Source organism: Fukomys damarensis, unplaced genomic scaffold, assembly GCF_012274545.1.
Source record: "Fukomys damarensis isolate Sample0158 unplaced genomic scaffold, DMR_v1.0_HiC HiC_scaffold_16, whole genome shotgun sequence".
Lineage (NCBI taxonomy): Eukaryota > Metazoa > Chordata > Mammalia > Rodentia > Bathyergidae > Fukomys > Fukomys damarensis.
The window spans coordinates 103,938,576-103,953,020 of NW_022900928.1; the positions used below are offsets into that span (position 1 = coordinate 103,938,576).

The window sequence follows — 14,445 nt, forward strand, 5'->3', positions numbered from 1 at the left end:
CTTTTTCCATAGGCATATACATTTCTCATATACGAAAAGTAGGAAAACTGCCAATGTGGTGGCATACTTGCATTGTATTTTGAGACAGTGCCTCACCAAGTAGCTGTGGGCTTAAACTTGTGATCCCCCTGCTTCAGCCTCCCAGAGTATTGGGATTACAGGTGTGTGCCACCATGCCTGGCTTATGTATATTATTTTGAAGCTATTCTGTAGTACCAGGTATTTACTGTGCATTATGTTTAATGTTTGGAAGAAGTATGGAATTGTTTGGAAACAGGTACAGTGTACCAGTTATACTGAGCTAAGAAATTCAGTTATGATCCTCTTTTAAAACTCATCTTTTCTCCCCTCTCCCAGTTGCTCTTTGAATAAAGACCAGAATGCTCTGAGTCCTTCCCTCCTTACTCTTCATTTCCTCATGCCTTTCTGTTGAACTTTGAACAATTCTTTGAAGGTTTTTTGCTTTCTTACCTTTGTACTTTTTTCTTTATATCTGACATGCAGTATTCACCCACGACATACTCCCATCTAGCTGTTAACTCTTGCTCATCCTTCAGGTCTCAGGAAGCCTCTTTGATCTGTGTTGCCTGTGCTTATGATCTCCTAAAGCACTGTTACTCTTAATCATACATGAAAGTTTGGTTCTCTTATCTCTCCATCACTTCCCACTACATCTTTCTCAGTGCTAAGCACAGTGCCTAGGGCAGTAGTCTCTGGGTGTTTACTGAGTGAATGACAGTGAAGCAAATCCTCAGCATTGCTAAGTTTACCTTGGCCCACAGTAGTTTAGCCTTATCTATATTGTTGGCACATGTTCGCGTCCTGTGGTGATTACATTCATCCTGGGAGTGGGCACATCCACATGTCACATGCGCTTCCCACTCCCCTTTCTCACCTTTCCTTCTCATCTCTTATCTTTCTATTTAACTTATTTATATTTTGGGTTTCTCATGTAAGAGAAACCATGTGGTATTTAGCCTTTGAGTATGATATATTTACTCAGCATTATGGTCTCCAAAGTGTAGCTCTAAAAATAACTGAGAAGCCCATTTCTACAAAGAATACAATTAAAAACACTGCCTCCCAAGGTAGATTAAATGTGAAATAATGAAAAGTACTAGCTGAATAATTGGGACATTTTTAAGTAAACAAAAAAGGTAGCTTTTGGTAGTCTTTTGTTTGTTTGTTGGCTACTGGAGATCGGACTCAGGACCTCACACTTGTGAGGCAGGCGCAATGCCACTGAGCAAAATCCCCAGCCCAATTTTTGTTAGTCTTATTAAATTGACTCTAAGGCAGTTGCAGGACAAATAAAAATGATCAATGATAGTGTCTTCAGGTAATTTTTTTTTTCTTTGGTACCGGGAATTGAACTCCGGTCTTTGCGCTTGCAAGGCAGGCCACCAAACTGCTGAGCTAAATCCCTGGCCCTTTCAAGTAATTTTGTATAATTTCTCAAGTTTATTGTTCTGAAGTTTTCGCTGGGTTTTTTATACAGTTAACAGCAGTCTTTTCAAATGCCAGAAGGAGATATTGTTTCTAACTGCATCCATTCATGATTTTTCATAAAGATTATATCAAAATCATGTATTAAGCAAGTGTGGTGGTATATGCTGCTAATTTCAGCTACCAAGGCTGAAACAGGAGGATTGACTGCTCAAGTTTAAGGCTAGCCTGGGTGAGTTAGTGAGATCCTCCCTCAAAAAAACAAAAAGGGCTGGGGATGTAGTCTGGTGTTTAGGGCACTTGCCTAACATGCACAAGAACCTAAATTCAATCCCCGGTACCCCCTTTCCTTAAAATCACATTTATATATCTTTTATTAAAAAAAAATAGGAATGGGCTGGGGATTTAGCTCAAGGGCACCACATCTGCCTCACAAGCTCAAGTTACTGAGTTCAGTCCCCAGTACCAAAAACCAAAATCAAAACAAAACTATAGGAGGGCAGGATGTAGTGGCCTAAAATCCCAGATGTTTGAAGGCTGAGGCAGGATTGCAAGTTTGAGGCCAGCCTGGGCAACTTACTGAGACCACCCCCCCAAAAAAAAATACGGGATGTAGTCACACATGCTTGCCTGGCATGTGTGGTGCCCTGGGTTTAGTCCCTGGTGCTGCAGAACAGCACCCCTGCCCACAAGTACAAATGATAGAACCAAAGGAAGAATACTAAAATAAGACAGAATTGGTGTTAATATGGAATCAGCAATTTTTAAAGTCTGTTTGATTCAGACTATCAGCCTAGATAAAAAAAACACAGAATTGCAGAGAGTGTCATGGACTCAGTTTAGTAAGAGCAGGCTCTTCATTAAACCTGGGCAGTGATGAAACACAGGTCAGTTTATTTTATTATTCTGAGTTGCACTGAAGTGTGTGCCAAGCATTTGGAAAGCTTTGTGCCTTCTCAGTTTGGAGGTCATATTTTAGATGTTATAGTATGCAAATGCCTGAGTTGTGAGAGCAAATCTCGATAGGAAACACTGTGGGTATCTTAAATTACTCTGAGAGTACACTAGACATTTAGCCTGAAGATATTCTAAATCATAAATTAATTTGAAGTAGTTGAAATTCTATCAACAAAACATCTTTATGGAAGTACCCAAAGTTGTGATTTTTTTTCCTCTCCAGATTGCTAAAAATGCTATTTCAAAAAAGAAAAAGAAAAAGCAGATTATTAAGACATGAGAAATCTCTGGACTTATTTACATTTATTATAAATGAGATGTTTAAATGTCCAAATTATTAATATTTCTGACAACTCCTTGAATGTGGTATAAAGCCAAACTATATTATACTGATTTATTTGAAAAGCTTATGTGTTAGTATAAAAAGGTCCCAGAGGCCCAATTGATAGTACTTATTTTGACCAAACTTTATTCAGCATACATCAGCCTAACCCAAAGGGGAAAGGAGAGAGCCATCCCTGGAAATCTAGAACATGTCAGTGGGAAAACTTTTCTTATGAACTCTTTTTTTTTAAAGATGATTATTTTCAAATTTATGCTTATGTTTCATGAATCTAGAAATTAAAATAGGAAATGCTGAACTGTGCATAATATGTAGTGTTGGTACCTTCTTAGTTTCAGATACACCACCTCCACCACCACCTGTAGAAGAGCCAGTCTTTGATGAGTCCCCACCTCCTCCACCTCCTCCAGAAGATTGTGAAGAGGAGGAAGCAGCTGTGGTTGAATACAGTGACCCCTATGCTGAGGAGGACCCGCCCTGGGCACCAAGGTCTTACTTGGAAAAGGGTAAGTTTTAGGAGGTTTTCTGGAGGGATGGGACAATGTCTACTTAGAACTGAAATTGCTGGTACTGAAGGAATCTTGTTTATTTTTAACCAGTAGTAAAGTTTTATTTGTATTATCAATTTGGCTTTAATGATTTGTTATATAATGTTCATGATTTTGAAAGTCATGCTAGCAAAATTTTATAAATGGTTTTGAAATTGAAGATTAACTCTTGTTTCTATTGGATCAGCTGTTCACAGATGATTTTGATAACTCAAACACAAGAGAACAGTTTTCTGTTTCCTTCAGAATATATCAGGAAGTGGATTATTTTTCTTGTTCTTTGTTTTTGGTTAAAAATTACAGATTTATGTTGATATTTTGAGAAAGATACATACAAAGCCTGGCATATCAATATTTGCAACATGGTAGGTGACGTGACACATAATACTGCATATGTACATACACACACTGATACATACAGGAAATCACATCAGGAAAAAAGCTGGGCATGAATAGATGCAAGATGAAATATAGCTAAGGCTTTTGCTAAAGTCTACATAATATTCAAGGTATTACTACTGCTCTTTTAGATCCTATTTGCAAAAGTTAGTGTTATAGGCTTCAAAATATAATTCTTGTTTTAGCAGCGCTTTTTTGGTAATGATCTTGCTTCCTTAAGAATATCTGTTTTACTCATCTATTGTGTGAAGTCTTCTTGCTAAGGAGTGTGATGAACAAGGCACAAATGTGATTACAACAGTATAAAAATACCAATGCACACTTTTTTTTTTTTTTTTGAGACAGGGTCTCACTATGTAGTTGAGACTGACCTGGAACTCACTGTGTAGCCCAGGTTGGTCTCGAACTCACAGTGATCCTCCTGCCTCAGCCTCCTGAGTGCTGGGATTACAGGCGTGCACTAACGCCCAGCCCAATGTACTTGTTTTGAAGTAAAACGGAATCCACAGTCTGAAAACAAGCCAGGAGTGGTTATAGCTGTGATACAAATCAATACATCTTTGTTTACATGACCAGTATTCTATGAACTATCATATGAACAGTAATTCAAGTGAAATGTCTGTGCATTTTATAAGATAAACAGTAACAAATTTACTGTAATGTGTTGTTTCTTTTCCTTGCTGTCATTTTAGGCTGCCAGTGAACACCCTCAGGAATTGAATAGTGCATTAGGGAGTACAAGAACATGGTTTGCTAGGAGGATTCACAGGCCTCAGTACATCACCATACTCATAACTGAGGTCTATTACAGCACAGCACACAAAGCAAAGGCTGGGCTATAGCACAGTGGTAGAGCAGGTGCTCCACATGCACATGCACAAAGTCCTGGGTTTAATCTAGCACTGTGAAAACACACGCACACACACACATACACACACACACACACACACACAATCAAAAGAGCAAAAGGAAAAGGTTCATGGGGCAAACTCTGGGAAAATGAGGCACCAGTCCTTTGCCAGTGGAATCTCACAAGTCATGCCTCACACCTCCAGCAGCTGAACTGTGACCACATGCATGAAATGTTACCTACCAGGGGAACTTGCTAGAGATCCAACCCCAGGGTTTTCCTAGGGACTAGTCACAAGGGATCCTTTTAACTGGCATGTATCAAAATTCTCAGCTCCCACAAGGAAAGCAAGTATTCAGTATAAGCCACATTATACAAACACCTGGGTCACACTGAGCCCCTCTTGTCAGTGAGAGTTGTGGGAGCCCTCCTGACAGCTAAGTAAGCTCCCAGAAGGGTCAGCCAAGGACTGGCCTTGTCAGTAGGCCTTTGCAAGAATAGGCCTGCTATGTTATTCTTTCCTGAGTACCATGACAATTCCATAGGAATAATTGTCATAGACATTTTCAGATTCAAGAAGCCAATTCAGAAAGATGACTTAAAAAAAAAAGACAGGGGCTGGGGATTTAGCTCAGTGGTTCCACCACCTCCTTCACAAGTACAAGGACCTGAATTCGATCCCTGGTACCAAAAAAAAACACATAATAAAATAAAGAATTTGCTTACCAAGGAATGGTTAACTCATTTATGTTAAATCAGTTCAGCTATATTTTAAGTGTATTAGCTTTCTAAAAAGTATATTAAGAATGTATGAGCCGGGCATGGCGACACATGCCTGTAATCCCAGCACTTGGGAGGCTGAGGCAGAAGGATCACTGTGAGTTTGAGACCAACCTGGGCTACATAGTGAGTTCTAGGTCAGTCTCAACTACATAGACCCTGTCTCAAAAAACAAAAAACAAAAACAAAAGAATGTATGAAAAACAAATGAAAAGTAAGTTTGATCCTAATGAACCCTGGAATCTTGTTACTCCAATAAAAACAGGGCTCTTTCAGTACTGGCAGCAGCAAAGCCTATATACCCAAGTAACAATCAACCAGAAATGGACTTCATAACTATGTCATGTTTCTGAGCCTCATTTTCTTCATTTTAACATTTTTGGGATCTGAGAAGAAGCTTCTTTTTGTTGTTCTTGCCACTTGAATATATTCTCTGTCAGTTCCTCTGTCTCATTCAACAAAATATCCATCTTGGCTAAAGCTTTGCTCATTTTCTTTATGTTTTCATCTAAATGAAGGATATTTCTAATTGTTTCAAGATGTGTTTCCAATTTCTCAATGAAAGTCACAGCCAGCTGTAGCAAATGTATCATGCATCTGTAATATACCACTTCCATAGGTAAATTTTCCTGGCACATGGCCTTCAACAGCCTTTGCAGGGTATGACACTTCTCAGCCAAATAGGAAGGATGAACAATATCTGCTGTTTCTTTTTCTAGTTGCAGAAGTTTAATTTCCAGGCTTTTCTGGTAGATTTCAGCTTGAATATTTGTGGTCTGCTGTAGCCTGGAGAAGTTCATAAAGGAAGGAGCTGTTTTCTTCGCTGTATCTCCTGAGTGACCATGCTGGAGGTCACACGGTGGCCCAGCAATAGGCTGGCAGCGTTGGGCTCAGATGCCAGGTCCTAGGGGTTGGCAGCAGCTGTGTTCAGGCACTCCTCCCAGAGCACGTGAGGGGTGGGGTGGGGTGGGGGGAGTGGATTATTTTTCTGAGTTATTTATTACTCCTACTCCCTTGCTTTACAAAAGTATTTTGAGTTATATTCTATCAGATATTTTATTTACTTATTTAGGTACCAGGGATCGAACTCAGGCCCTTGTGCTTGCGAGGCAGGTGGCAGAACAACTGAACTAAATATCCGGCCCTAGATATTTTATTTTTTTGCACTGGCCTGCCCAGTGGAATGGACGTAGGGAGAGAGCCGGCCACAGTGCAGGCTGCATGTGTGCTTTCCACCTGACTGAAGAATGGGCAGTCTGTTAGGTTTTCTGTACCCAGTGGATTCAGCCCATACACAAGGGCTAAGGCTTACATGAATGCATGACTACTGTGAGGCATTTTAAAAGTTGTCACAATAAGAATCATAAACTTATAGTACCAAAAAGTGCAATAAATTATAAGTAGAAGAAACATAAAGAAAACCACACCAAGGCAAATCATAATCAAATTATTAAAAACTACTAATAAAGAGGAAATCTTAAAGGTAATCAGGAGAAATGATACATATACAACAAAAGTACGAATGAATACATAGTTCTCATTAAAAACTAAGCAAGCCAAGGCCTCTGATCCCAGCACTTGGGAGGTGGAGGCAGGAGGATTGCCACAAGTTCGAGGTCAGTCTGGACTACGTAGTAAGTTCAGGGCCAGGCTGAACTATAAAGTGAGACTCTGTCTCAACTACCCCGCCCCTAAAAAAACCCCACAAACTAAGCAAGCCAGAGGTGCAGGTGTGGCTCAGTGGTAGAGTGCTTGCTTAGTATATGCGAGGCCTTGGGTTCCATCCCCAGCTCTGAAACACCCCCCGCCAAACAGCAAGCCATAGACAGCACCATTGTTAAAGAAATAAAAGAAAATATTAACCTGAACTTCTTTATTTAGCAAAAAGATTCTTTTTAAAGGCCTTTACAGACCAGAAAAGGGGAACTAAAAATTCATAACTAGGAGATATATGTTAAGAAAATTCAAAAGGAGCTTTTCTATGCAGAAGAAAAGTAATACTAGATAAAGTCTCAGGTCTGCAGAAAAAGCATAAAGTGGTGTAAGTAGCAAATATGTGGGTAATACAGAGACATTTTCCTCGTATTTGATCTTTTAAACATAAATGAAATTTCTTATTTATTTATTTTTTTGAAATCTCTTATTTAAAGCAAATATAAAAATAACTTCACTAGTACAAATAATGAGAAGGGAAATGTAAGTATATTTAAAATTATATACTATCTGTGAACTAGCATACTCACTGAAGGTAGAGTGAAGTAAATTAAAGACAAATATAAGATAGTAAGCCATAGATTAAGCAATAACAAAACAGAAACTAGCTAATGCAAATTTAGCTGATAGACAAATAGGAGAGTAAAATGAAATGAGAAAAAATACTCAGTTCAAAACAGGCATGGAGAAAAACAAAAAGCAGACAAGTAGAATTTGAATAGCAAGATGATAGATTAAAACCCATTGTATCAATAATTGCATGCAGTGTTAAATATAAAATATTTAAACAAAGGATTGAGAAATTGGAAAAATTGAGAATTTGATTTTATCCAATGTAAAAATTTGATAAAAGAGACAAGTATCTGCAGGAATCCCACTTCAGTTATAAGGACACTTTGGGTAAAATGAAAAAGAACATTCATCAAAAGAATTATGGGTTGGCTGACCTAGTATCAGACATGATTTAACTGGAAGAAAGGGTAGTGTTTTTAGTGCATGGTAATGGAACAATTGCATATCCAAAACATAGTCCTCCACCTTTACCGCACCATATACACAAAAATTAGCTTGAAATTGATTTTGGACCTAAGCTATCAGCCAGGTGTGGCAGTGCACACCTGTGATCCCACCACTCTGAGAGACACAGGCAAGAGGATCTGTAGTTGAACTCAGCCTGGACAATTAATTTAACAGCTTAGGAAGACCCTGTCTTAAATGAAAACTAAAAAAAAAAAGGGCTGGGGAAGTAGCTTAGAGAGCAAAGGCCCTGGGTTCAATCTCTAGCACCAAAGCAGAACAAAACACGTATGCCCTGAAACTTCCAGAGGGAAATGTAGGAGAAAATTGTTGTGATTGTGGGTGTAGAAAAAATGTAGGTGAGCACATAAGTAACTCGAATCTTAAAATAAAATATTAGTAAATTGAAACTTTCTTCTTCAAAAGACACTGTTAAATTGACAAGGCAGACCATAGAGAAAAATATTTGGAAAATTCCTAAGGAGACAATTTGTTAAAAAAAGAAAAAAAGATTTGAACATACTTTGCCACACAGGTAAATGATGACAAATATGTGCAGGAAATGGGGCTCAGCCTTATTGGTCAGTGGGGAAATGCAAGATGAGGCTACCTGAACCAAACTAATCCCATTACACAAGCACAGGAGTGGTGACAATGAAACAGTGCTGACACAGACTGTTGAAAAGGTAGTGAATCTGGAGCTCTCGCATTTGCACTTTGCTGGTGACAGTACAGAATATTTCAGCAACTTTGGCAAACAGTTGCTTTTTTTAATTAAAAAGGTAGAAGTTAGACATATACCCACCATCTCATCTGGCAGTCCCTCTCCTCTGTATTAAGAAAAGTGAAGATGTATATATACACAAAGACTTGGACACAAGTGTCCATGGCTGCTCTACTCATAATAGTTACATCTGTAAAGAACTCAGGTACCTCCCTTACAGACTGGACACACTAATTCTGGATTATGCACCGTTCAACAGATTATTTTTCCACAATAAAAGACATTATTTGTGGGCAACCATATGGATGGATCTTAAAAGTATTATGGCATTGGAAGAATGTCAACACAGAGACTCAGATTCTACCTAATGAACCTGGGAGATCTGTGTTTCCTAGCAGAAGTACTTGTGCACAGGCTTGTAGGAAACTTTGGGTAACAGCCATGTTGTATGTGAGGATTGTGGTGGTTACACAGCTTTACCAATGCTTCATGTCAGTGTTTAAATTATATCTTTTTTGGGGTTTGAGACAGGGTCTCACTATGTAGTGAGACTGACCAGGAACTCACTCTGTAGCCCCGGCTGGTCTCAAACTCACAGTGATCCTCCTGCCTCAGCCTTCCGAGTGCTGGGATTACAGGTATGCGCCACCATGCCTGGCTTAAATTATATCTTAATAAAGCTATTTGTAAGGGAAAAAGCAGGCTCTAGCCTGGGCATTGATCTGTTTCTCAGATTCCCTAGTGATTTTAGCACTGCTTTATGCAGAGTGATGATAGTTTGTAGCTCTGAGAAGCTATCTGTTATTCATTCAGAGAAAAACAGTGAGAAAATATGCTTTTGAAAAACTTACTCTTTGTTGGATATGTAAAAGTCTGGAGAGACTGTTAAGAGAAGAAAGTAAGTTTTACTCTTAAACTATTTAAAGGTAAGAATATACCTGAACTATTCCCTTCTCAGCTGTATGTTCATGGCTTTCAAAACATGAAAACCAAGTAAGTTCTTCCTTATTTTTATGGAAAATAAACAAAAACTACTGTGATTAAGTTATGGTTGCTGTTTTGTTTGTAAATAAATGTTAAAGTGGTTGCCCAAAGACTTATTGTGCTCTCTCAGAACTTCAGCCTTGGTTTTCAGCCCCAATTACGTGTTGGTGACCTAGGAGGCTGTAGTATGTGTGCACTAACGTGACTACTGAGTCAGAACCCAACCGTGGGACCTGGGTATAAGAAATCAGAAAAGTTTAAAATTCAGAGCTGAAAATGAGTCATGAGAGGCTTATCACATGATTTAACTGCCAGTAACTTAAGATTCACTAGAATATGTAAGGTGGTCTTCGATTTTGTAAAGTAGGAATGATAGAAGCTAATATATTTTTATGGAACGTTTACCCATGGATGAGGCCTTGTGCCATGTTTTTTTTATGTGGATTGCCTCATTTAATAAAAAGTGCTTTGAGATAGCAAATGTTACAACTGTTGCCATTGCCATTACATACTTGAGTAAGGAGTTTAGGAAAGTTAACTAATGTTTTATAAACTTGTATTAGAGTTATGATCTGAACTTTGAAGCCCACATTCCTAACCATTTTGCTGAGCTTCTGCTCTGGAAAATGCCAGACCCATTTGCTGTACCACTAACTTGTGAAAAAAATTTTTTTTTGAGGCAAGGACTTAGTTCAGCTCACTATGTAGCCCAGGCTGGCTTTGAACTCATGACAGTCCTACTGCCTCAGCCTCCCGAGTGCTGGGATTACAGGGGTGTGCCACTATACCTGGCTTACTTGTGTGGGATTCTTCCTGGCAAATTTCTGAATTTGTTGATGATTTTCTGTCCTTTGCCTTGAATCTCAAACCATTTATTCTGTGTGCTTCCAGTTCAATGAGAGAACTTTCATTTAGAAGCATGAATAATATGTGGTGACTCAGATATTTCTGTCTTCACAAGACAGTCCCTTTCCTAGTGATCTTTGATTCTGTAGAAGTCAGCATGTGTGCTCTGTTAATGATTGTCCAAAAAAAAAAAAAAAAAAAAAAAAAAAAAAGTGCTTTGATTCTATCTGGGGATTCCTAGAAAGCTTCTCAAAGGACAAGGCATTTGTGATGTGCTTTGAACGTTGAGAAGGAGGATGCTCTCAGCGGAAAGCAAGGCCTTCAAGGTAGAAGGGTTTTCCTGCACCAGAGCATAGGGGCCTGGGGCGTGGTGAGCATATTCCGTGAGCATGGGTGGGAGGGCTTGAATTCTGTGCTTAGGAGTTGGGATATTTTTCTTTTTGTTAAGTAGAGGGAAATGGTGGAAGATTTTAAAGTAGATTAATGAGACCCATGTACTTGTTTAACTTTCTTTCTCTTTCGTTTTGCCTTTCTTTCCCACTCTCCTTCTCCTTTGTTTTTCCTCATTCATTCATTCATCTTTCTTTTTTGAAATACCTGAAAATGGTATAGAGTGCACTGGAAAGGAGGAAAAGTGGGTGCTGGGAAGAACATTTTGGATGCTTTTCAAAGCCAGTAGCAGGGCCTCAGCTGGGCAGTGGGACTGAAAACCATGTTCACATAATGCACAGAGGCAAACCAGAGGGGTTTTCTGTGTAGCTTCTTCAAAATTACTTGGCAAAAATTAAATAATGCTCTCTTTTCAAAAACCTTGTTTTTATGATGTGTCAGCTTATAACTCCATTTAGTACTTTAAATTTTGTTAAAAGCAAAGGAATAGGAGCCATTTGACTTCCCAAAGAGTCAGGTTAGTCAGTGGAGTAATTTTCATTCTTAACACCAGCAGCGTTTTTGAAAGGCATGTTTGGCACCTGAAAATATTTTGTGCTTTAAGTGTGCACCAGGGTGCTCTAGTTAAGTAGGAGCACAGAGAAGAACTGAGGACGTTGATACCTGATGCTTGATAGAAGGCATCATCTCAAGCGCATTGGATCTAGGAAGCAGGAGTAGAAAATAAGAATCTATAAGACATTCATCATTTGTACTGCTTAGAAAATCTCCATGGCCTGCGAGATATGTATATAATTCCAGGATAAAGACTGTCGCATGCAGAGAAATACTTGGATTTGAGGATTTAGGAGGTAAAGTCAGCAGGATTTAGGATGTGAGAGGAGTTAAGGGAAAGGCAAGATCCTTCTGTTTTTCCTGGCTGTCTAAAAATTGGGGAAGTAGTAAGAATAATAGAAGCTGCTGTTGTGGAAATTGTGGAAGAAAATGTCAAGGTAGGGAGACAAAGGTAATCATTATTTCCAAATGTTGCAGGAAGGTCAGTAAAGAAAATACCTACTGGTGGTGTTGCACTCTGAGTGCTGAGATTACAAAACAACAGAACACAACAGTGCAAAACAAAACAATGACCCCACAAAACTAGGAAGAGAAGATAGATCCCAAAATTAGGCAGTTTTCTCGTGGTCACTTTTGAATTAACAGTTTTGTTAGCATGGTGGGGGTTGGGATAGGAGGAATATGTCTATGTTAAACAGCATTATTTTCATGGCGAGAGTCTCCCCACATAGGTTCTAACATGTCTCTTAATTCAGATTACACTGTTCAGTAGGTTAACAGATTCTTCCATTGATAATGTCAGAGTTAACTTTGTTCTGCCTCAGGGCAGGTTATTCAAAAATTCCAAATGATACTAAGTGCCTTTTTTCTTACTTAACATTAACTTTTAATTTTCCATGAAAATCTAAATTTATAACATATGGACTGCTATAAAGAATCTATTGAAATAGATAATCTTTCCAACATTTTGGTTTTTTGGTCCTTGCCTCCAGTTCAGGGTACTTGACAGGTGGTGTGGTACTGTATAGCCTTGACGGTCATTCTTTAGCTTATACCAGTGACTTCTGTGTAATATTTTCATCTTGTACTTTCCTACAATGTTACTTTAGTATCCCTTCAGTATTTTTCCAGAGTACATTTAAGTTATGTTACTGACTCGGCAGTTGAATAATCTAGAATATAGGTTTTAATTAGATATATCCACAGTGCTAGACTTGGCATTTGGTACTATGGAGATACAAGAGGTGAGATGCAGTGAGTTCTTCCCTCCAGGATGTGCAGTGTGGAGAGGTTTTGTGTTTAGATTACTGCTCCTTGTTGCAACTTACATTTTTTTTTCAGCTTTAATTGAATTTATTGGTACATTTTAGGGATACAGTACAGTTACATTCATTGTTGGGATCTTGTAGCAACTTACATTTTTTATGAAAGAAGATAATGAGTCCGTTTTGTAATCCCAGATCACCATTGTATGGTACCATCTCTCTGTTTACATTTAACTCTGAAGCATACTTCATATAAAATTACCGGATTAAATGAAAAAGAAGCATTTAAGTTTTGCCCAGAACTTCATATTTTCAGAATATTTGAAATGTCAAACTTGAACAGTATCATTTCAAATAGTAGCAGAAACATCAACATCAGTATTTTTAATATTGGTATATATATTTAATATATTCATCTATGGAGTTATTTTGTTAAAAGTCCTTTGCACTAAAGTCTACTTTCCTTTTGATAAGCAGCTTCATGGTGAAAAGTGAAGTAAAGGGGAGTATATATTTGTCTGTCTCCCTACTGCATTACTGGGAATTGAACCCGCAGGCACTTTACCACTAAGCCACATCTTTAGCCTTTTATTTTTATTCTTTTAGTATTGAGACAGGGTCTCACTAAGTTGCCAGGCTGGCTTCAAACTTGTGTTACTCCTGCCTCAGCCTCCCAAGTGAGTGAGAAATACAGGCATACACTGTCACACCTGGAAAAACAATTTTTCAAAGTAGATTTTTAATTGAAAAAAAGTTAATTTCAAAAGTGATCACTAATTTTGACAATTATATCACTATAAACACTCTGGAATGATCTCTAATGTGAATACTAATTCAGTTTCATTTTAAAGGATAAAATGAACAAACGTAGAACTTAAAAACCTTTCCCATTTTTACTGGTCTTTTTTTGTGGCAGCTTTTATTCTTTCTTCATAATTAACTTTTCAGTAGGTTCGTATTTCTGCAACTTTTCTTTTCTTTAAAAAGTGCTAGAAAGTGGGCCAGGGATTTAGTTCAGTGGTTCCGGTGCCTGCCTCACAAGCACAAGGACCCAAGTTCTATCCTTGGTACCAAAAAACAAACAAACAAATGCTAGAAAACGTTAGACTATCGATGTTAAATACTCTTAACTTGTATTCTCTTAGATTTTTGTTGTTGTTGTTTTTTTGAGACAGGGTCTCACTATGTAGTTAAGACTGAACTGGAACTCATTAGGTAGCCCAGGCTGGTCTCGAACTCACAGTGATCCTCCTGTCTCAGCCTCCTGAGTGCTGGGATTACAGGCATGCACCACCACGCCCGGCCTTGTATTCTCTTAGATTTATGGTTAAACTTGTGTCATGTAATGATATTTGTGTTTAGGTGCTTGGTTATATTTTGAGAAACACAGAAAACTCTTAAACTAGGCCTCTTTTAAGGATATTATGGTTCCCATAATGTATTGTGATAATAGAAAATATTCACAGATTGGTGAAGTTATTTTTTTTCTTTTTTTTTTTTTTTTTTTTTTTTGGTACTGGGGATTGAACTCAGGACCTTGTGTTTGTGAGGCAGGCAGTGGAACCACTGAGCTAACTCCCTGGCCATTTATTTTTTACTAAAGTAGGCCAGATATATGTTTTTTTTTT

At 38.2% G+C, this 14,445-nt stretch overlaps 1 protein-coding gene and 1 pseudogene across 21 annotated transcripts in view; one reads left to right on the plus strand and one right to left on the minus strand.

The window, feature by feature from the left end:
• Positions 1-14,445, plus strand: part of Abi2 (abl interactor 2) — a 67,315-nt gene that overhangs the window by 47,427 nt on the left and 5,443 nt on the right. For all 21 annotated transcript variants that reach the window (XM_033764551.1, XM_033764553.1, XM_033764564.1 and 18 more), the window contains one exon: positions 3,079-3,252. In XM_033764551.1, coding sequence (XP_033620442.1) covers positions 3,079-3,252 — 174 coding nt within the window. The remainder of the gene's footprint in view (positions 1-3,078; positions 3,253-14,445) is intronic.
• On the minus strand, positions 5,529-9,220 carry LOC109117795 (annotated as a pseudogene).